Genomic DNA, 23,206 nt, shown 5'->3' on the forward strand with positions numbered 1-23,206 from the left:
AGCTCAAGGAGTTTTAAAAGTGCAATGATCTAGTTTTGAAACATTAATACACTTATTACTAATCTCACAATAAGGACAAGAAGATCAGTGAAATATCTCAAACACGGTGGAAAATGACGGAAGAGATTGCCACATTACTAGATTCTTGTGATCGTTACCTTTGCTGCATAACTCCACATTTCAATCCGGTCATTGAGGCGTTTTTTACACTCAGGTTGTAACCTCACCCGCTTATCCTCCAGTGCTTCCATGAGACAGGACATTTCTGTGGTGAAAGCAGATAAGAAGAGTCTGAAATTACGGATTAGAGAAATTTCTGTAAAATTGGGGAAGAGGTTATTCAACTACCAAGAAATTAGATCTGAAGGTTTAACAAAGTTAAGTTCATTCTAGTAAATTTGACCCAAAATCTAACATGGAGAGAAATTATATTTAACCTCCAAGTTTGGCTATGCAGAATCTCTCTTAAAATCTCTTACTTTCACTGGGTACACCTGCTTCAGAAACAACTACACTTGTCCTAAATCCAGCCTCACAATGAACCTGTCTATTGAGACTACTGTGGTCAGTAGGAAGTGGATGAAACTGGTTAGGCAAGAGGAGAAAGAGGGCCATGATGATGGCTTAACCTGTGCCTCCCTGATTAACAACTCAATTTTCCCTCTTGATCATATCTTTAGCCCTGGTCATGAAAAGGTCAGTTCAAACCTGCAGGATTATTATAAAATTGCTATGCCACAAAGGCCTAGTTTTAGCATTGATCAGGCCCCCAGGGGATGTTGTTTATAGCTGGGGTACAGCCTCAGAGCAGAGTAGAAATCACTGATGTCTGAGAGGGAATCTTGCTCCTCCCAAAACAGCTCAGACAGGGTCAGAGTGAACATAATGACTTACGACGTCCACGGCCGGGGGTGATGGCTGCACAGTGGTGTTTAATGTCCAAGGCACAAGCTGTATGAAGAACTGGGTCCACAAAGATGTCTGCTTTGCTTTCCTTCAGCATATTTAACACTTCCTAGAAAGAGAGGTCATTGTGGAGAAGGTTTTGTAGAGGAAATCCATCAGTTCTGTTTTCTACAAATATTTAACATATAAACAAGTCCAGGAGGGAAAAGTTGAGGGTTAATAACAGGGACTTCTGTGGTGTAGGTGGCAATACGGTGATGATGTACAAAATGCAGATTTTTAGCATACAATTTAAATCTAATAACTTTTAGGGATGCAAAGCTGTGTGCTAAGGAAAGCAGAGGACTATAAGTGATTATAATGTCAGGTTTATGTTTTTGTTATTCTAATATACTACATTACTTTAAAATACCTAAAGACTGGCCAGGTCTGGTGGCTTAGGCCTATAATCCTAGTACTCTGGGAGGCTGAGGTGGGTGGATTCCCTGAGCTCAGGAATTCAAGAGCAGCCTGAGCAAGAGAGAGACCCCATATCTACTAAAAATAGAAAAAAATAGCTGGGTGTTGTGGCAGGCACCTGTAGTCCCAGCTACTCAGGAAGCTGAGGCAAGAGGATCGCTTGAACCCAAGAGTTTGAGGTTGCTGTAAGCTATGATACCATGGCACTCTACCCAAGGCAGCGGATTAAGACTGTCTCAAAATAACCTAAACATACAAACAAACAAAAACCCCCTAAAGATTAGTATTTTTATGTGTATGATAGTTATTTTGTTATTTTAAGAAATCTGAAAATCAGAGTAATATGCTACATTACAATTCCCAATTAGATAAAGATATATTTGTTTATAAAATGTTCTACTCCCTCATCCTTAAAAACAAAAAAAGAATGAGCACAATCTAACTTCTACTGCAAGAATAATTCTTATTTGAGTTTAAAGATGTTCTGGATAAGAAGAATGTATGTAAGATCTGAAAACAATTCTGCAGACTCTCCTTTTATACATGATGAAATTGTAGGAGGTAGACAGGCCAGAAATGCTATCTTAAAGAAAAGTTAGTTTGCTCAATAGGAACACAGTAGTCCCTATAAACAACACTAACAAAACAAAAGCCAAATAAAACCCCAATATTCTTCTTTTTTTTTTTTTTTTTTTTGAGACAGAGTCTCAAAGCTGTTGCCCTGGCATTATAGCTCACAGCAACCTCCAACACTGGGCTCAAGCGATCCTCTTGCCTCAGTTTTTCTATTTTTAGTAGAGACAGGATCTCGCTTTTGCTCAGGCTGGTCTTGAACTCTGGAGCTCGAGCAATCCACCTGCTTAGGCCTCCCAGAGTGCTAGGATTACAGGTGTGAGCCATCATGCTGGGCCCCAATATTATTCTTAAATCCTCCCTCAAAGTTATATGGGATCATTTCATGATAAAGAAGTCAAAATACACAAAGTTAGCTTTTAACCAGCTCCTATCATTCCTCAGATCATGTGAAATCAGAATCATTTTCAGCAAATTAAAAATTTTTTTCTTTTAAGAGACAGAGTCTCACTTTATCACCTTTGGTAGAGTGCTGTGGTGTCACAGCTCACAGCAACCTCCAACTCCTGGGCTTAGGCGATTCTTTTGCCTCAACCTCCTGAGTAGCTGGGACTACAGGCACCTGACACAACACCCAGCTATTTTGTTGTTGCAGTTTGTCCGGGTTCGAACCAGCCACTCTCGGTATATGGGGCCATTGCCCTACCCATTGAGCCACAGGCACTGCCCAGCAAATGAAAATATTTATATACATTTACATTCTCACTGATTAAACATCAATGAAATTCTTCTTAAAGAGATTCTTTTTTTTTTTTTTAATTTTTTTTTTCAATTTGAAAGCAGTCACTGTTTATTAACTGATCAGATTACAAAAACAATCAGGGCAGATACCTTAGTTCATTCTTCTAATAAGCCTATTGATTTGATCTTCCCTATTACCAGCATCTCCACCTTCTACAAAGTGGGTTGTTTTTTTCTTCTCCCTCCCCGTGGAGATGATAACTTAAAGGCCCGCAAGAAGTTATTTGCTTCTTTGAAGCATTTTCCAACAGTATAGATCTCACGAATCAGATCCTCCATGCAGATGATGCCATATTTACCAAGAGATCGTGCAATCAAACTGTTATCAGTCAACGCAATTCGTTTCTTATTGATTTTGCCATAACCACGCTTATAGATTAGCTCATTTACTGACTTCAGATTTGGGTACCCCCATGCAATATACGGTTCTACAATACTCAGCATTTTAATGGAAGCCTTGTTGAGCTTAACAAAAGTTCCATTGAAGATCTGGCGAAGGCGAAGAAGCTGCAACACTTTTCGGACCTTTGGACTCACACCATTGATACCTCTGATCCTGATGACAAATGCCAATTTTGGTTCTGCAGGTACATAGAAGTTGCCAGCTTTTCTTGCCATCCTAGCCATCCGAATCTCAGTTCTGTACATCTGCCTATATTCTTTATGATAATGCTTAGCTTTTTCATAGATAAGCTTCCTCCTTGCCTTTCGAAGCATCTTTTAGCACACTTCTTTCTCAGACGCTTGATCTTCAGCTCTGCGAAATTCTTTCGCTTTTTCTTAAGGGTTTCTGGCACAGCAGGAACCTTCTTTTTCTTCTCTTCAACAGCCACCATGGTTCCAGCCGGAAAAAGAGGAACTTTTTTTTTTTTTTTTAGAGACAGAGTCTTACTTTGTCACCCTCGGTAGAGTACCTTGATGTCGCAGCTCACAGCAACCTCCAGCTCTTGCACTTAGGCGATTCTCTTGCCTCAGCCTCCTGAGTAGCTGGGACTATACATGCCTGCTACAACACCCGGCTATTTTTTGTTGCAGTTTGGCGGGGCCAGGTTTGAACCTGCCACCCTCACTATATGGGGCTGGCGCCCTACTCACGGAGCCACAAACACTGCCCGAGATTAATTCTTTAAAAAAGAGCAATTATATTATTTCATTTTCAATTTGCAAGATAAAATATGCTTTGTGGTGATATTCTGATAAATGTTTTTTTTTTTTTGGTAGAGACAGAGTCTCACTTTATGGCCCTCGGTAGAGTGCCGTGGCCTCACACAGCTCACAGCAACCTCCAACTCCTGGGCTTAGGCGATTCTCTCGCCTCAGCCTCCCGAGTAGCTGGGACTACAGGCGCCTGCCATAACGCCCGGCTATTTTTTTGGTTGCAGTTTGGCCGGGGCCGGGTTTGAACCCACCACCCTTGGTATATGGGGCCGGCGCCCTACCGACTGAGCCACAGGCACCTCCCCGATAAATGTTTTCATGCAACATTTCTGAAATGAACTAGTTTTAGTTTTATTGATTCACATGAACATAGAATCATTATTGATATATTGGTATTGACATTATGCACTGGTATTGGTATTGACATTTTGCACTTTTGAAAAGAATACTCAAGTTGTAGGAAACCAATGGTCAAAGATCAAAGTAAAATGTGGCGAGAGGGAACAGCATAGAATGTTAGGCAGGACGGTTTAGATTTTCTTTCTTTTTCTTTAGAGACAGGGTCTTGCTTTGTTGCCCAGGCTGGAGCACACTGACATCATCACAGCTCACTATAGACTCGAACTCCTGAACTCAAGCAATTGTTCTGTCTCAGCATCCCAAGTAACTGGGACCGTAGGCAGGTAACACCATACCCAGCTAATTTTTAAATTTTTTGTAAAGGTGGGGTCTTGCTATGTTGCCAGGCCTCAGCCTCCTAAACCATTGGGTTATAGGTGTGAGCTACTGTACCTGGCCTAGATTTTTAATTTTATTACTAAGATAAGCAGATGATAGCTTTAAAAGGAAGAGGAGAAAAGAGAGAAAGGTGAGGGGAAAAAGGAGAAAGTGGCTACCTTTTTACACATTTCTGTCTTGATCTTGAGCAGGTTGACCTTGAGGCATTCCTCTACTTGACCCGTCTGCTCCTGGGCTGCTGCTTCTTCAGCACATAGACTGGAGATCTGTGCAGGAGACACAAAAGACAAGGCCACCCCTCTGAGCACACAGAAAAGCAGCAGAGACCGGTGACTCCAACCAGCCCTGGAAATGGCAGTATCCGTGACCCCTCTTCACTGGCCTGCTGTTGTTTCAGAGGCAAGGGGTGGCACTGCTATCACCAGAACCCTTCTCTTGGTCTCTAAACGTGTTTGTCTGGAGACAGGCTCAAGTTGTCACCCTTGGTAGAGTACTATGACATCACAGCTCACAGCAACCTCAAACTCTCGGGCTTAATCAATTCTCTTGCCTCAGCTTCCAAGTAGATGGGACTATAGGCACCCGCCACAACGCCCAGTTGTTTATTTTTTTTGTTGTTGTTGCTGTTATTGTTTAGCAGACCCTGGCCAAGTTCAAACTCACCAGCCCTGGTGGCATGTGGCTGGTGCCCTAACCGCTGAGCGACAGGAGCCGAGCCTCTAAACATGTTGATTAGCTATCCTCTTACATATGAGCCATGTTTGTCTCAAACAGTTCCCTGATAGATTTCCCACTCCTCGTCCTGTACCAGATGTCAGGCTCCTTTCTCCTCTACTATGAGTGGCACACGAAGGTGAGAATCAGTAAATGCACACATCTTTAGGCTGTCAATCCAGAGACTGCATTTGAATCCCAGGATTTGTCACCAAGAAGCCTACTCCTTGATTCCACAGGTTATATAGTCAAGTAAAATGCTAAAAGCAAATGCTTGACATTTACGGAGGTTTAGGGTCAACCCAGAGTCACAACTTGGGTGTGCACACATGAGCGCACACATATATACACACACAACATATATACAACAAGGTTTTGAATGATACCCCATAGCAAAGACAAAAAAACTTAACTTTCGGCTTGGCATATATGTGGCTGGCACAGTAGTTACAGTGCCAGCCACATACACCCAGGCTGGTGGGTACAAACCCAGCTTGGGCCAGCTAAACAATGACAACTGCAACAAAAAAACAGCCAGGCATTGTGGCAGGCGCCTGTAGTCCCAGCTATTTGGGAGGCTGAGGCAGATTTAGATCAGGCACTGCCCACAACTTAACTTTCTTAAGACAGTTTTACGAATTTCTTTGGAACAACTTCAGTTATAGTCTCCTAAAACTGACATGTATTAAACAAGGTTCTCTGTATGGCTTTTCCAAGCTAGGAAGTCCAATAATTTCCTAGGATAGACCCATCTGTAGAGCCAGCAGGTTAATAAATAGGAAATGTCCAATTTCAGGGTTTTTTTTTGAGACAGAGTCTTACTTTGTTGAATGCCGTGTTGAGTCTTACCTTGGTAGAGTGCTGTGGTGTCATAACTCAGCCTCCTACGTGCTGGGATTATGAGCATGAGCTACCACCTCTGGCCCCGATGAGCTTCTTCTTTCTTTTTTTTTTGTAGAGACAGAGTTTCACTTTACCACCCTCGGTAGAGTGCCATGGCGTCACACGGCTCACAGCAACCTCCAGCTCTTGGGCTTACATGATTCTCTTGCCTCAGCCTCCCAAGTAGCTGGGACTACAGGCGCCCGCCACAACGCCTGGCTATTTTTTTGTTGCAGTTTGGCCAGGGCTGGGTTTGAACCCACCACCCTCGGTATATGGGGCCGGCGCCCTACTCACTGAGCCACAGGCGCTGCCCCCGATGAGCTTTTTCTAATGAATATTTGCCTTTTTTTTTTTTTTTTGAGACAGTGTCTTTCTCTGTCGCCCTTGGTAGAGTGCCATGGCATCACAGCTCATGGTAACCTCACACTCTTGAGCTCCAGAGATCTCCAGCCTCAGGTTCCCTAGTAGCTGGGACTATAGGTAGCTGCCTTGATACCAGGCTAGTTTCTCTATTTTTAGTAGAGATGGGGTCTTACTCTTGCTCAGGTTGGTCTTAAACTCTTGGGCTCAAGCAATCTGCCTGTCTCGGCCTCCCAGAGCGCCAGGATTACCAGCATGAGCCATAGCACCTGGCCTGAAGATCTGCTTGTGGACTGTGTTTTGGAATTTCATCTTTATCCAGCCATTGTGCTGAATGCTTGTGATTGTCAAGAAAAATCAATTTTTTTCTTTTCTTTTTTTTTGAGACAGAGCCTCAAGCTGTTGCTCTGGGTAGAGTGCTGTGGCATCACAGTTCACAGCAACCTCCAACTCCTGGGCTTGAGCGATTCTCCTGCCTCCACCTCCCAAGTAGCTGGGACTACAGGCGCCCACCACAATGCCTGGCTATTTTTTGGTTGCAGCCGTCATTGGTGTTTGGCAGGACTAGGCTGGATTTGAACCTGTCAGCTCAGGTTTATGTGGCTGGCGCCTTAGCTGCTTGAGCCACAGGCGCTGAGCCAGGAAAAATCAATTTTTAAAACACATAACAATACTATATAGAAATGGTTCACCTTTACGTAGTGACAGCAAAGAAAGGCAAGCTTTGAGGTAATTCTTCTTCCAACACTTGTTTAATTCATGCAGAACCCATCTATCCAGCTTCTGTACCTTGCTGATATGTTCTAAATGGTCCAGTATTGTGGGAATAGTAACATTAAACCTTATTGCCAATTTACATTGCAGGTGGAGACGGATTTGCTTCCACCATAGCTTTCAGCTCTTACTTATCTACTTGGTCTCAGGTCACCCATATGGCTCATTTTCAAGATTAAAATGACCACAACAGAACTTCTCAAATCATCCATGTATATTCACTAACCACATCCTTCCCAAATATTTCATTGATATTTTGTGCTGTCTGTGTTGCATGGATTTCATGATGGAACAGATATTAAAAAACAACATACAGGCAGTGCCTGTGGCTCAGTGAGTAGGGCGCTGGCCCTATATGCCGAGGGTGGCGGGTTCAAACCCAGCCCCAGCCAAACTGCAACAACAACAAAAAAACAACATACGATTTTAACTCATCCATGATTCCACAAAAATTGCTCTAATAAAAGAATTCTGAAAGATAATCATAGACCAAAGCATGCATTTGAAAGAATGAAGATGTACCATCGCATAAATCCAAAACACAACTGAGAAATGTCAAAGTGAAATGTCAGAGATATCAACTGTCAAACTTAGTACTTAAGGAAATCAGACATTTCTTACTTTGTAACCTAATTTTATGGGAGTACTTTTATCTTTCAGGAAAGCCTTGGGGGTTTTCTAACTTGACCCACAAAGTGAGGAGAATGGAAGAGCAAATTATATGTAGATAATTATAGTAAAAGAACACCCTTGTTCAGCAGGGAAATATGGAACCAACACTGTTGAGTGAAAGAACTAATGCCAAGACTAATATGCTGTTACAGAGACAAGACTCAGATGTGGAGAGAGCCTAGAAAATGAGCCTTCAACTAACTGTGGATCCAGGGTTAGAAGGAAAGAAAGTGGAGAAAGTTTGTCTAGTAAAATCTTTTCAGACCAACTCTGTTCACAATCAGTTTTGTACCCAAATCCTACCTCTTCTGAGCAGTGCAGCTGGAGTTGAGGATCTAGTCGATAATCTAAAGCAGACTCCTGGATAATAATCTGGATCTGGTCTTCACAGTCAGAAGACAGGCGCTGCATGTGACAAAGGGAGATGATATCAGGCTATCAGCAAACGTCACCTTTTGATTTGGCCCCTTAAGCCTTGGCTGGGGGAATATATGAAAAAGTTTGTGGGACACAGGCATGGTGGCTCATGCCTATAACCTCAGGAGTTTGAGGCTGCAGTGAACTATGGTGGTATCACTGTACTCCAGTCTGAGCAACAGAGCAGGAGACTGTCGCTTAGAAAAAAAAAAGAAAAAGAAAAAAGAAAAGAAAACAAACTATAATCTCTGTTACTCAGAAGGCTGAGGCAGGAGGATCACTTGAACCCAGGTTTTGAGGTTGCAGTGAACTCTGAGGATACCACTACACTCTATCGGGGTGACAGAATAAGATTGTCTATAACAAAACAAAACAAAAACACCTCTGTGGAAAGTCTAGGCCAGTTTACCTGGTCAGCATATCTCAACTTGAGGCAAGAGATGACTTGGCCTTCTAGCTCTGAATCATCCTTGGCCTTAGTCAGGATACCATGACAGAACTTAGGAATGTCAGCTTTGCAGGCTTTCCTTAGCACAGGATTTAAGCGGTAATCTAGAGCAGAAAGCAATGATACAATATTCCACCTTGGTTGACAATTTTTTTTATAAATCTACCTTCCAAAGGGGGCATATTATGTCAATGACCATGGCTACAACCACTGATTTGCTTATTCATCACTACACTATCTTCATCAATAATATGATTTAATTGAAGAGTCCTTCTATCAGAAAATGTCACCTTTTGATTGGTCCCTTAACCCTTGGCTTGGGGAATGTATGAAAAAGGTCTTGGGATGCAGGCATGGCTGCTCATGTTTATAATCCGAGGAGTTTGAGGCTGCAATGAACTATGGGGGTCCCCAGGATGCCTTCTACTCTATAGTTTTGTGGTCAAATAATCTAAGTAGTCCTTATAATAGCCAAGCAGACATCAGCAACTTTCTCCATAACAGATATTTTTGAAAACATTTAGAAGAAAATAATATCCAACTCATCTTGCTCATTATGTTATAATGTCTTAAAATCTTTTCTAGGCAGCACCTGTAGCGCAGTGGGTAGGGTGCCAGCCACATACACCCAGGCTGGCGGGTTTGAACCTGGTCTCGGCCAGCTACACAACAATGACAAATGCAACAAAAAGATAGCTGGGCACTGTGGCAGGCACCTGTAGTCCCAGCTACTTTGGAGGCTGAGGCAAAAGAATTGCTTGAGCCTAAGAGTTTGAGGTTGCTAGGAGCAATGACGCCACGGCACTCTACCAAGGGCGACATAGTGAGACTCTTGTCTCAAAAAACAAACAAACAAACAAAAAATCTATTCTAAAACACATCACCCACATATCCTTCTGCCATACTCTTGAAGCTTTAATAAATCTCTAGATGTTTCAAGGAACTCTAGTCCTGATTCCTTTTGTCATTCTTTAAGGGCAGTTTTCTAGTTTATGTTCCTTTTTCTGATTTCATTCCATTTTTCTGGATACTCTTCAAAGGAGTAAGTCATTTTGCTTACATGTAGACTCCTCCCTTAAAATTCATGGTTAACAAAGCATTTTTAGTTTAATTAGGTAATTATATGCCCACTTAATTCCAAGTAACCTATACTCAATGGGACCAGGAAAGCCACACCGAGATCTTACCTGTATTCTGGGTGATCTGGCGCTTGGTTATCATCTGTTTGCATTTAGGATCCATCAATTCACTGTTCTTATTTTGCTTCAAGCACTGCAACATGGTTTTAGAATCTGCTTCTGCACAGAACCTCTGCAAAGAACAAAGTTTTATTAAAACAGCTACCCAAAATGACAATTACTCGATCTGTAATTACTCTTACATCCATTAGAGAGCTAAGAAAGCAGCAGCATAAAGGTACTACTTGATACAAGAGGAACAGCTAAGACTGAAAAATCACCCAGCCCAAGTTCTCATCTATTGCCGTCTGTCCTTATTCTCTCCTGTATTTCTAACACTGCTCTCTATTACCTCACTGGTTCTGACTTAGATCCTGTATCTATACAGCTATGTTAAATTACGTGGTATCTCATAAGTTCACCTTTTGGTTAAACACAAATGTACCAATGTACTAAGTGGCCATGTAGGCCTAAAGCCATATCTACCCAACCCTAATGGGAAAACCTAGGAATTGCCCACCAACCAATGTGAAGAGAGATGTGGGTAAAGGACACATCTGGTTCATCTTAACTAAAAGGGCTATAATCCTACCAAACACTGTGTGGGCTGCTCATGTACACTTATTATTCTTTTCAGTCAGGTATCAATTCTGGACTAGTAATCAACTTCATCTCTATTTTGCTAATCCTCAAGTCTTTAAAGTATCATAATATCCGAAAACTCTAGTTGAGACACTTGAACATCAAGCCTCTCCCTTTCAAGTTGTTTCTAGTTCTGTAAAGTGATTATAACCTGCTGATATCTTAATAAGAGGACATGAATTGCTGATTTTTTCTTTTTTTTTTTAAGACAGAGTCTCACTATGTCACCCTGGGTAGAGTGTCGTGGCATCATAGCTCACAGCAACTTCCAACACTTCGGCTAAAGTGATTCTTTTGCCTCAGCCTCCCAAGTACCTGAGGTGCCCACCACAATGCCCAGCTATTTTTTGGTTGTAGTTGTCATTGTTGTTTAGCAGGCCCAGGCTAAGCTCAAACCCGCCAGCCTCAGGGTACGTGGCTGGTGCCCTACTCACTGAGCTATAGGCGCTGAGCCTGCTCATTTTTATAAGATCTTGCAAAGCTCTTTCAAATGAGAGCCTCACATTTCCACTTTTACATATGACTCAATTTTACCAGCCCTAGTTAAAAGATATTTACGTTCCTAACTTTCAGGATTCTCCGTGCAATTTATTACTAGGGTGAAAAGGAAAGGAACATTCTATTTTAAAGGAAAGCTAAAACAGGGAGTTGCAAAGTTAAATTTAATCTCTGTGTATGTGGCTTGGTTAAAGAACTGATGTTTAGTACTCCAGTCAGCTCTGCTGTAGTAAATGTCCACCAGTGGAGTAAATTAAGTGAAAGAACTTAGATAACTTTTTTTTTTTTAAGAGGCAGGGTCTCACTCTATCACCCAGACTGGAATGCAGTGGTGCAATCATAGTTTACTGTAGCCTCGAACTTCTGGGCTCATGGGAGCCTCTTGCCTCAGCACCCCTCAAGTACCTGGAATTACAGGTACAAGCTACTACTATGCCTGGCTGATAATTTTTCCTAGAGTTCAGGTCTTACTATGTTGGCCAGGCTAGTCACGAACTCCTGGTGTCAAGCAATCCTCAGGCTCCCAAAGTGATGGGATTATGAGTGTGAGATGCCATACCCAGATAATTTTTTTATTTTTTTGTAGGGATAGGGTCTTGCTATGTTGCCCAGGATAGCCTGAAATGATCTTCTTGCCTCACTCCCTCTCATCTCTGGGATAATGAGTGTCAGCCACTATGCTCAACTCAAAAAAGTGTGGCAGATAGATGATCAGGACATTCAAATGGTGGCTTTTCTAGTACACCTATTATTAACTGCTCTCAAAACCAATCATGTTTATTGGACATATACAGAGGGTGCCAAAAAAATGCATACACATTTTAAGAAAGGAAAAACTATAAATTGTAACGCTCAATACATATAGATAACAAAAGATGAATACAAGACATAGTGAATTCTTGTTTTTACAGAAGTCAAACATGACTATAAATTATTAATTATAAATTTAATACAGCTTTTTCCTTCCTGAAAATGTGTATACATTCTTTTTGTACCCTCTGCGTTTACTTGTGTTTTGGGTCAAAGTGAGGTTAGTTACCTTAGCTCTACAGTTTTTAAACTTGAGAGTACACTGGAATCACTTGGAGGGCTCGTTAATACAGATTGCCTGTGCCATTCAGAAAGTTTCTGATTCAGTAGATGGGGGGAAAGGATCCAAGGATCTGTAAATTCCCAGGTGCTACTGATGTAGGGACCACACTTTGAGAGTCACCATCCTAGTTGTATAAAACAAGCTAAAACTAAAAAAAGTTTATGTTGGCTTGGCGCCTGTGGCTCAAGCGACTAAGGTGCCAGCCACATACACCTGAGCTATTTTTAGAGGTGGGGGTCCCACTCTGGTTCAGGTTGGTCTCTAACTCCTAAGCTCAAGCAATCGGCCTGCCTCGGCCTCCCAGAGTGCTAGAATTACAGGCGTGAGCCACCGCGCCCAGCCAATAATACTAAATGTTGAAGGAGAGGTTAAAGCACCTTATGCAAGCAATGTGATCAAAGCATAAAATGCCTTTTTGGACGTCCAACCGGGCCTACCAAACAATAATAATGGCTGCAACCAAAAAAAAAGTTTATGTTGTGGCTTTTCCTTATGCTGTGCTTAGCCCTTGGTTTTAGATTCTTCACCTTTATCATCTGTTTGCAGACTCTCATGAGTGTATAGTCTAGTTCTGGGTCCATCATTTCTGTCTCTTGTAGCTTAAATACTTTTTGGTGGCAACGGGTACTCAGCTGCTTCTTGTTTTCTTTTAGACATTCAATAATCTGTGGCATAAGAGATACATTGATAAATACATTAGGAATCAACAATCCATGTATTCTCACAGAAGCATTCAGCTCTTAATGCACTCCCCATTTTTCAATCCAAGTAACTTCCATTTCTAAATCCAGTGATAGGAATCAGGATTTCATCACCAAGGAAAATTACAGTAACAGATTTACAACCTAACTATACTATACCTAACTAAACTATAGTTTACAACCAAAACCATAAAAAATTGAGGATAACTACCAGGCTGCACTGAAGTCTAAAGGCAAGAAAACTCAGAATTCTTTTGCCTTCTAGAACTGTTCCTTGTCAAGATTCCTTTTGGGGGCACACATTAGGCTCTCTATATTTATCTGGAGTAATAACTCTGACTAGATAGTAGCACAAGCCAGGAGGTTTGATTCAACTCTCCATTTGCCACATGAGAAGAGACCATTGGATGTTAGGTATGAATGAGACCCAATCTTGATCCTTGGCTAATATACTATTTACAGGCCAAATTTATATAGATAAATATGATAAAAAGATGAGTGAAAACACAGAATTATATGGTATTGTGCATGGATTTTAAGGTAGTAAATTAAGTATACCTGAAGCCTTTCGTTCCCCATATAAACCTTTGATATTATATAAAATACAAAGGAGAGCGGGGTGGGGGGGGAGTTGGAGTGCTAGGGCTAGAGCATGAAGTTATGAAACTTCTAGAAAATGCTCAAGACACAACCAGGAATCACTAACTAGTTGAGGAACACTAATACCATAAGAAAGATGATAAATTAAGTAAACCAAGGAGTTAAAACTGAGGGAACATGGTAATATGGCAATAAAAATGAGAGTTCAAAAATAAAGAAATGAGACGCAGGTCACCATGAGACTTTACATCAGCTTTACTAGATACAAAAAGACAATGAAGTAATAATCCCAAACACTAAAGCATCACGGCAATGCCCTTAACTAGAAGAAGTAGTTAAGGGCACTGAGCCATCGGAAGATCATTTAAAAAAAACACTTGTTTGCACTTCATTCCTAGTGATTCCGGATAAGAACCTGTTCCTGTGTATTTTATAAACTTTCCTGGGTGATTCACTTCTTTGTGATGGGAACATAATGAGGGAATAATTAATTGTGAAGGCTCAGTACTGGCAAAGGCCACAGACAGGAGGAGGAGTCATTTGAAGGATGTTTGGAATTTATTAGGCAGAGAACTGTGGAGGAAGGACAAGGTAACCAGAAAGAGGGAAGAGAGTGAACAGTACAGAGGAGAGCGAGTGTGGACCCTGGAATAGCAGTCTGGTGTCACTACAGAGGAGATGATTAGGTTAAATAGGATGTGAAGGGTCCTGTTCCCACCAACAAGGATTAATTACGAAAATGTCACCTTCACGCTACTTTTACAAAAAGCAAGTTACCTGAGCATTGCCATACTGCACAGTGGGACAATAATTCTTGATGTCACTCTTGCAGGCTTCATATAGCTCTGGTTCCAGACGGATGTCTTCTGTCTGCATCAGAGCAAGCCAGAATTAAGTGAGCTTACTATAGCCTGGGGATGGCAAATATTCTACCGACTTATTTACTGATTGGATCTTATGAAGTGACCCCCAACTTCTACTCAGCAAAGTGGCAGCAGTGAGGCCATGCAGCAGGAGAACTGGGGTTTTTTCAGTTCTGCCGCCAACCAGCTACATGGTCTTGGACTTTCTAGCAAAACAAAATGCCCCATCTACCCTGAAATGCAATGTTTAATCCTTCACAGGACTGCTGTGAGATAGAGTAAGATAATAGTATGTGAAAACCACTTTACAAAGTTAAAATCATTACACAAACATTGGGTTCTACTTTTATTATTATTTTACGAAAAGAGCTGAATTCAAAGTTAGGGAATTGATGCTTCCAGCTTAAAACGTCTCCATTATAACAGTACATTATGATCAGCTCCACTTAGAATTATCACTGAATTACTGCCACTGTTATGAGAAAATATGACAGGTAGCTTTTGGAATGTTAGTGGTGTTTGCGCTCCATTACTAGTTTTTGCTTAGACCAGTGGTTCTCAACCTTCCTAATGCCATGACCCTTTAACACAGGTCCTCACGTTGTGGTGACCCCCAACCATAAAATTATTTTCATTACTATTTTATAGCTGTAATTTGCTACTGTTATGAATCATAATGTAAATATCTGATATGCAGGATGTATTTTCATTGTTATAAAGGGGTCATGACCCACAGGTTGAGAACTGCTGGCTTAGACTGAGGTGAAACAAGCATGGTCTATAGCACAAACATATTAAAAATATTTTTACTTGTCCTTTAAGCCAGTTTGTGCTTAACTTCAAAAGTCAAGCAAAAGTTTCTTCTCATAGTGCACATTGTGGGTAAGTTTCCAGTATTCATTTCACCTCAATGATTAGCAGCAAGCCAAAGTGTATGCCTGTTCCTTGGAGACCACTGTTGAAAGTAGGCAGAGACGCCAAGATCCCATGCTGACATAGTCAAATTGAAGGGAAAGATCTCACTTTTATGGTAGGGGTAGGTTTCTCTCTCTTTTTTCCCTTTTGCTGGAGATGAATATTGGAGGAAGTGGCTCAGGTGTTATAGGCAGCCACTGGGCACAATCGCTGGGCAAATATGAGGGAAACAAGCCTTATGATGAAGTTGATGCTGAGGACAACACAGTGGAGAGCATAAGCCCCTGAATAGTTGAGGACATTCTTGATCTAGTGATTGCAACATGTTCTTAGAGCTTGTCCTACAGCTGAGTTTTCAGTTACATGTGGTAAAAATGTTTTATGTGTATTGCTCAAAACAAAACAGTGAAATAGAAGGCTAATTGTCAAATATGGCAACATTTTAGCATGTGACTCCAAGACTTAACCATTGCAACAGTGGCTAAAACCTTCCACCTTTCCCTGGCTTCTCCTCAATATCCTAAGCCTTGTGGCTGCTAGGCACAGAGGCTAGGAGGCATTACCATCTCTAGCTCCTCCACACGGAGCTGCTTGCGGCACTTCAGGGACACCCTGTGCTCCTTGGCTTCCTGCAGAGTGTCATTGCGCACGGTGGTGCTCAGGCAGATCACCACGTCCACCCTATCAAGGAAAGGAGAGGCCTGAGATTAGCTGGAGCCACATGAGGACAGATGGCCTGAGAGCTGAGCTGGGGCAGGAGTCATGCCTTTTTCCAAGAATTCAGGATCTTCTACTTTGAATTTCTCCTGTAAGCCTCAATATTTTTTTCAGAGTGCTAAAATACACAATTTGACTGTATATGTCATAAAAGTCAGGCAGCAGTCTGAGTGCTGACTGTATTCCTGACTGCAAGGAAAGCTAGATAGGGCCTATTGTGTGCAAGGACAGTTCAACACTTGTTAAAAACACATGACCACAGAGGAATGCTGCTGTAACCCTGGGACTGTGCCTTTGACATACTATGAAAACTATTAGAAATGTACAGAAACCTGGGCGGCTCCTGTGGCTCAGCGGGTAGGGCGCCGGTCCCATATGCCGAAGGTGGCGGGTTCAAACCCAGCCCCGGCCAAAAAAAAAAAAAAAAAAAAAAAAAAAAAAAAAAAAAGAAATGTACAGAAACCTAAGCAAAATGGGAATTTGGTTTATAGGAGAAAAAATGTGCTCCAGAAATGTGCCTTTCAAAGTGCAACATGGAAGAATCTAGGCAGACATACTGCAAAAGCTTATGTGTCTCCTCTTGCCCTATCACCCCAGAGTACAGTGGCATTATTGTAGCTCACTGCAACCTCAAACTCCAGGCTCAAGCAATTCTCCTGCCATACCCTACCCCAAATAGCTGAGAGTATAGACATGTACACCACACGTGGCTAATTTTTCTATTTTTGGAGACAGAGTCTCACTACACTGCCCTCGGTAGAGAGTGATGTGGCGTCATAGCTCACAGCAACCTCTAACTCTTGGGCTTAAGCAATTCTCTTGCCTCAGCCTCCCAAGTAGTTGGGACTACAGGCACCTGCCACAATGCCCAGCTATTTTTCTTTTGTTGCAGTTGTCATAGTTGTTTAGCTGGCCTGGGCTGGGTTTGAACCCACCAGCCTCAGTGTATGTGGCTGGTGCTGTAACCACTGTGCTATGGGCACTGAGCTAAGTTTTCTTTTTTTTTTTTTTTGCAAAGACAGGGTCTTGCTCTTGTCAGGCTGGTCTTAAATTCCTGGCTTTAAGCATTCTGCAGCCTTAGCCTCCCAGAATGCTGGGATTACAGGTGTGAGCTACCACACCCAAACAAGATTTAATAGTTTATAGATGAAAAGTTTTTGTTTCCTCCCTAATATCTAATTCAATAAAAGCCTCTGCTGCATTTCAGAAGAGATGACATAATGAGTTGATGTCAGGAAGAAGTCAGTTCACTCCTTTTAAACAACACTGTAACCTGAAACTTGCTTCTTTTTAAGTATATGATCTATTCTCTGCTTCATCAGTTAGCTTAAACCTGAAAAAAATTAAAAACGCTTCTTTAGCCTATGAAGTCTCCATGTAAGAACTACCATCAACCAGTTGTGGCTCCAGGCAGCTATCATGATGATCTGTCCAAACAATTTAAGCATTTAACTATACTACTAAAGGAGACTGCAGGAGGCCTCCAGGCTGATCCTACCAGATAGCAGGAGGCTACACAACATCTTGGAAATTCATTTGGTGGCTAAGAGGGCCTTTGCAAAAGCAGAAACTACATACTTTTTTTTTATGTTAGGGCAAAGTTTCAACACGTCCTCCTTGCAGGCCATTTTAAACTTGTAAGAGAACCGAAAATCCTTCATCTGCACCTGAAAGATGATACGAAAATCAGAAGCTGTGTGTCAAGTTTGAGTCAGTAGTAGTAGGTGACATTTATTCACATAGCTTGCTATGTACTCTGCGTGGCTTGCCTTGTCTCTCCCAGACTTCATGACCTGCCAACCTCTCCACTGTCTCTCTGCTCAGGCATGCTGGCTTCGCTGCCTTTCCAATCACAATCAGGTTCTTCCCTCTGCCACAAATATTCCTCTCCCAGTTCTCTGTGTGGTCTGCTCTGCTACTTCCTCAGAGTTTCTATTTAAGTTTCTCTTTTTGAAGCTCCCTTTGCCCTCCACCTCCAATCCCTTGCTCTTCTTTGGTTTTCTTCCTGGAAGCTCCTAAGACTATACATGTATTTGTACACTTGTTTTATCTTCATTCTCTACTAGAATCTAGAGTCCATTCACAAGGGCAGGGGATTTTCTGTCTCACCACCGTCTCCCAGGGCCTTGCACATCTGGGGCACTGCCTAACTCTTGCTGACTATAGTCAGGTGGCCTAGATGTTGTGAGAAGAGGTCAATTAACATAGTGGATTGGATTTCATCTTCTTGGAAAGAAGTGCCTGCTATACCAGAAACAATTCCTTTAGCTTCATGTGGTAAGTATGAAGAGTATGTTCTTACCATCTTATTCAAATGCCAGAGCTGGGTTGTATGATTTTTTTTAAAAAAAGGAAGGCTTAAGGTCCAGTATCTTAACATACTGAACAGTTACATAAACAACAGTTTCTAATAATACTAAATTTTTTTTTTTGAGACAAGAGTGTCATTTGTAGCCCCCGGTAGAGTGCTGTGGTGTTACAGCTCACAGCAACCTCAGACTCCTCGGCTCAAGTGATTCTCTTGCCTCAGCCTCCTGAGTAGCTGGAATTATAGGTGCCTGCCCCAATTCCTGGCTATTTTTAGAGGTGGGGTCCCACTCTGGTTCAGGTTGGTCTCTAACTCCTGAGCTCAGGCAATCGGCCTACCTCGGCCTCCCAGGGTGCTAGGATTACAGGCGTGAGCCACCGCGCCCAACCAATAATACTAAATGTTGAAGGAGAGGTTAAAGCACCTTATGCAAGCAATGTGATCAAAGCATAAAATGCCTGTTTGGACGTCCAACCCAGACTGTATGTGTGTATGTTCCCTAGCGGTAGGGACTACTTCTTATGTATCATTACATTTCAAAGAGCCTAACAAGGTGCCTGGGTGCATTATATAAAAGCCACATTTATTGAGAATAAAAATAGGATGTATGTGCATATATTTGGAAAAAATGATTTTTCACAGAACATCAGAGGTGCTTTGATATTCTAAAAGAGGAAGAGATTCCAATAACAATCCAAGCAGCTGAGATAAGAAATCAGCAATCAGGTGTCACTGACCAGCTGGAAATGGGTGACTCCTATGGCACACTTCTCATTCATGTCCTTCTGGTGTTTGTTCTGTATCAGACACTCCATCAAGTCCCCAGAGTCTATCTGGTTATCTGCCACATCCTGGGAAAGACAGTGAAAATTTATACTTCATTTGTAACAATGAATGAACAGAATTTGTAGCCCAGCCCATGAAAAATACAAATAGGTCTGATTTTAGAAGCCGTCAGAAGCAAAGATATATCATATACCTAGAAAAATTACAAAGGATAGAAAAATTACAAACGATAAACATTTTTAGTAGAATAACATTTACACAGCAAGTGGCTCTGTGTGAGGCAAGAATACGCACTATGAATCTTTTCTCTTTCCTTACACGATGCCAGCAGCTGGCTTTTGGGACAGTATCTTACACAACCTCCTGGTTATCAGATTCTGATGTTTTTTCTCCTTTGGTAGAGTGCCATGGCACCATGGCTCACAGCAACCTCAAACTCTTGGGCTTAAAAAAAAAAACAAAACAAACAAACAAAAAAAAACTCTTGGGCTTAAGAGATTCTCTTGCCTCAGCCTCCCAAGTAGCTGGGACTACAGGCGCCCACCACAAAGCCTGGCTATTTTTGGAGACGGGGTCTTGCTCTGGCTCAGGATGGTCTTCAACTTGTGAATCAGGGCAATTCACCCGCTTTGGTTTACCAAAGTGTTAGGATTACAGGTGTGAGCCACTGCGCCCCGCCTTAGATTCTGATGGTTTCTGGATATGTATCACTCTTGCAATCCAGGTAGTTAAATAATGAGCAAGTTATAAAGTAATAGAATCACACAACACTGGGGGATACAAGGAAACAACTGGAAGGAGAAGCTACTACTGCTAACAATTCCTGGGATGATATACTGGAAGCAACTTCATCATACTAACGGTGGCTTCCCTGTTCCATCTTTTCTCATATAGGGTAACTCATACCTGGTCACTTACAAAGGCTAATCAAACAAGGTTTCTCAGGATAGTGGCACATCCATTTTGATCTTGTTTCTGTTTTCAACTATAAGGTGTCAAAGCTGGCTATCACCTCAAGAGTAATGTATAAAGATAAAGAAGAGTCTAACACATTCTGGGGCCACAGTGCCAGTGAGTTTAGTTCTGTTTTTAATCCTTGTTCCTTCAGATAATACTTACGTGGCAAAAGTTCTGAATTATGGGTTCACAGGCTCTCATCAGCAAAGCTTCTATCTGAATATCCTGCAGAAGATTAAATAAATCAATAATTCTGTTTTAGAAAGAGCCAGGAGTGGAAGATGAGCAGGTTCTCTTTCTGAATCAATAGCATCTGATGGACAAATAATAAAATGTGTACATTTAGGAATTATTTAAGTATTTAAGTTAGCTCAGAATAAATAAATTGCTCCTCCATTATATTTTAAAAGGCAAATTTTCTAGAGGCAGATTCTTCTTTATGACTGAACAAAAGAGATGGGAGAATTAAGAGAGAAAGGATGAAAAAACATTTAGGAATAATATCTCAGATTTTGGAGTTCTTCCAAAATGCTAGCTAAGCAATTCCAAATGAAAATAGAGGAAAATGACATCTACTCTTAGTTTAAAAGCTCCTATGTTAGATCACTGCCCTCAAACCAGATGACAAACCATTGCTTCTGGGGAAATACTAAATGCCTTTAAGCAGATCAACCCTGAGCAGCACTAGCTGCTGAAGTAACAACTCGAGACTATCTTCAGAAGCCCACAGGGACAATAAGAATGGGAGAGGAGATAATGAGGGAAGGCAATAAACTTTTGAAAACTAGAAAGCAAAGACTAGTTAAGAAATGTAACTTTGGCTGGGTGCAGGGGGCTTACTCCTGTAATTCTAGCACTATGGGAGGCTGAGGCGGGTGGATTGCCTTAGCTCACGAGTTCAAGACCAGCCTGGTCAAGGGTGAGACACCCGTCTTTAAAAACAAAAAATAGCTGGGCATTGTGGCAGGTGCCTGTATTCTATCTACTTGGGAGGCTGAGGCAAGAGGATCACCTGAGCCCAAGAATTTGAGGTTGCTGTGAGCTATCACACCACAGTACTCAACCCCAGGGTGATTGTGACTGTCTCACAAAAAAAAAAAAAAAAGGTAAATTTATATATATTGCCAATATTTGTCAATTTAAACAGTACCAAAAGGCTTGTGACTAAAAAAATAGCAATTCTCTGCTTCCCTTTTTTCTGCTCCCATGAAACATTACTTATTTATTTATTTTATTTTGTGACAGAGTCTCACTTTGTGGCCCTAGGTAGAATGCCATGGCATCGCAACTCACAGCAACCTCAAACTCTTGGACTTAAACAATTTTCTTGCCTCAGCCCCCCAAGTAGCTGGGACTTAGAGGCGCCTGCTACAATACCTGGCTAGTTTTTTGTTGTTGTTGCAGTTGTTTTAGCTGGCCCGGGCCAGGTTCGAACCTGCTAGCCTCAGTGTATGTGGCTGGCACCCTACCCAATGAGCTACAGGTGCTGCCCTCATGAAACATTTTCAGTTGTCCACCCTCAATCATGTCTATATTTCTTTTTTCTTTCCTTCTTTTTTTTTGGAGACAGAGTCTCAAGTTATCATCCTTGATATAGTGCTATGGTGTCATAGCTCACAGCAACCTCCCACTCGGGCTCAAGTGATCCTTTTGCCTCTGTTTTTCTATTTTCAGTAAAGCCAAGGTCTTGCTTTTGCTCAGGCTAGTCTTGAACTCAGGAGCTCAAGCAATCCACTCACCTTGGCATCCCAGAGTGGTAAGATTACAAATATGAGCCACCGTGCCCGGCCTCATGTACAGTTTTCTAAATAATTATGCCTATTATTATGAGGGTTGCTGGAGTTCTGTGGTGCCAGCCTAGTTCACAGCAACCTCAAACTTCTGGGCTCAAGTGATCTTCCTGCCTCAGCTTCCTGAGTAGCTGGGACTACAGGTGCCAACTACCACACCCAGTTAATTTTTTTTTTTCTATTTTTAATAGAGATAGGGGAGGTCTCACTTTGCTAGGGCTGGTTTTTTGGAGGTCAAAAGATCCTCACACCCCAGCCTCCCAGAGTGCCAGGATTACATGCATGAGCCATGCTGCCCAGCCTTAATCCTATTTTTTTATATTTTAGTAGGTTTCAGAACAGAGATAAATACATGTTTAATTGGAAGTCCTTGGCTTTTATTTTATTAAACATACAAACATTTAAATGACCCAACTGAAAGAGCTAAAGATAAGAGAATAGGAACACTCAGATTACTCTTGAATATGATTAAGAGATCTGCCATCTTTTCTTAAGGAAGAAATAAACACAGGTCCAATGACTGTGCTAACTCTAATTTACGAAGAAAATCAAAGGGCTGTATAGAATGTTTTTCTAGAGAGAAGAGGAAGCAACACAATGTGCTTTTTTATAAAGCAATCAGGGAGAATCTGATCAGGTTTCTTTTGATTGACAGAGAATCTGCATTCTCAAGAGTCTAGAAACAGTAGAACTAAGCAAAAAGCCCTGGCTGCTGGCAGCCACTCTCCTCTGATGAGGAAGCCACACAGTACTTACCTCTGATTCCAACTCGGTGAGGTTGCCAACTATATCTCTGCACTCTACAACCAAATCATCCAGGTGGTCCTGGAGGCATTCAAGCTCCTGCAAATAAAAAGGCAAGCCCTTGGCATTTAGGTATTTATCAGTCACATAAACGAAGGAAGTCACGATACCAGTCAGTGTCATCTCCTTTTCAGTGGCCTTCTTTTTCCCATCTTTTCTTAAAACTACCTACTGAACAGAACACAAAGGCTTTATTTCATTCACCAAACTAAGATTGCTGAAAAGATGATTAGTTGATGTAGCAGGGTAGGTAAGAGGGCAAAAGGGGTAAAACAGCCATGCGACCCCAGAAGGTCAATATCCAGAAGTCCAATAAGAACTGACCTTCAGTTCTCTGAGTTTAAAAATCTTTTCTCCAGATTCACTGACACCCTGCCTTTCTATTTTTAATATGTACTTTGAACCCTTTTACATTCAATTTTAAATACGCACTTTAATAATGATCACAG

At 41.6% G+C, this 23,206-nt stretch overlaps 1 protein-coding gene across 1 annotated transcript in view; it reads right to left on the reverse strand.

Moving 5' to 3' along the window:
• The window catches only part of GLG1 (golgi glycoprotein 1), a 132,696-nt gene that overhangs the window by 4,748 nt on the left and 104,742 nt on the right, over nt 1-23,206 (reverse strand). The window contains exons 13-25 of the mRNA XM_053607673.1: nt 22,710-22,796; nt 20,326-20,388; nt 19,158-19,271; nt 17,691-17,779; nt 15,959-16,076; nt 14,395-14,487; nt 12,844-12,981; nt 10,093-10,216; nt 8,867-9,009; nt 8,344-8,445; nt 4,794-4,901; nt 895-1,015; nt 159-265 (exon numbers count right to left, since the gene is read on the reverse strand). Coding sequence (XP_053463648.1) covers nt 159-265; nt 895-1,015; nt 4,794-4,901; nt 8,344-8,445; nt 8,867-9,009; nt 10,093-10,216; nt 12,844-12,981; nt 14,395-14,487; nt 15,959-16,076; nt 17,691-17,779; nt 19,158-19,271; nt 20,326-20,388; nt 22,710-22,796 — 1,407 coding nt within the window. The remainder of the gene's footprint in view (nt 1-158; nt 266-894; nt 1,016-4,793; nt 4,902-8,343; nt 8,446-8,866; nt 9,010-10,092; nt 10,217-12,843; nt 12,982-14,394; nt 14,488-15,958; nt 16,077-17,690; nt 17,780-19,157; nt 19,272-20,325; nt 20,389-22,709; nt 22,797-23,206) is intronic.

This window comes from Nycticebus coucang, chromosome 2 (genome assembly GCF_027406575.1).
Source record: "Nycticebus coucang isolate mNycCou1 chromosome 2, mNycCou1.pri, whole genome shotgun sequence".
In the NCBI taxonomy this organism is placed as follows: domain Eukaryota; kingdom Metazoa; phylum Chordata; class Mammalia; order Primates; family Lorisidae; genus Nycticebus; species Nycticebus coucang.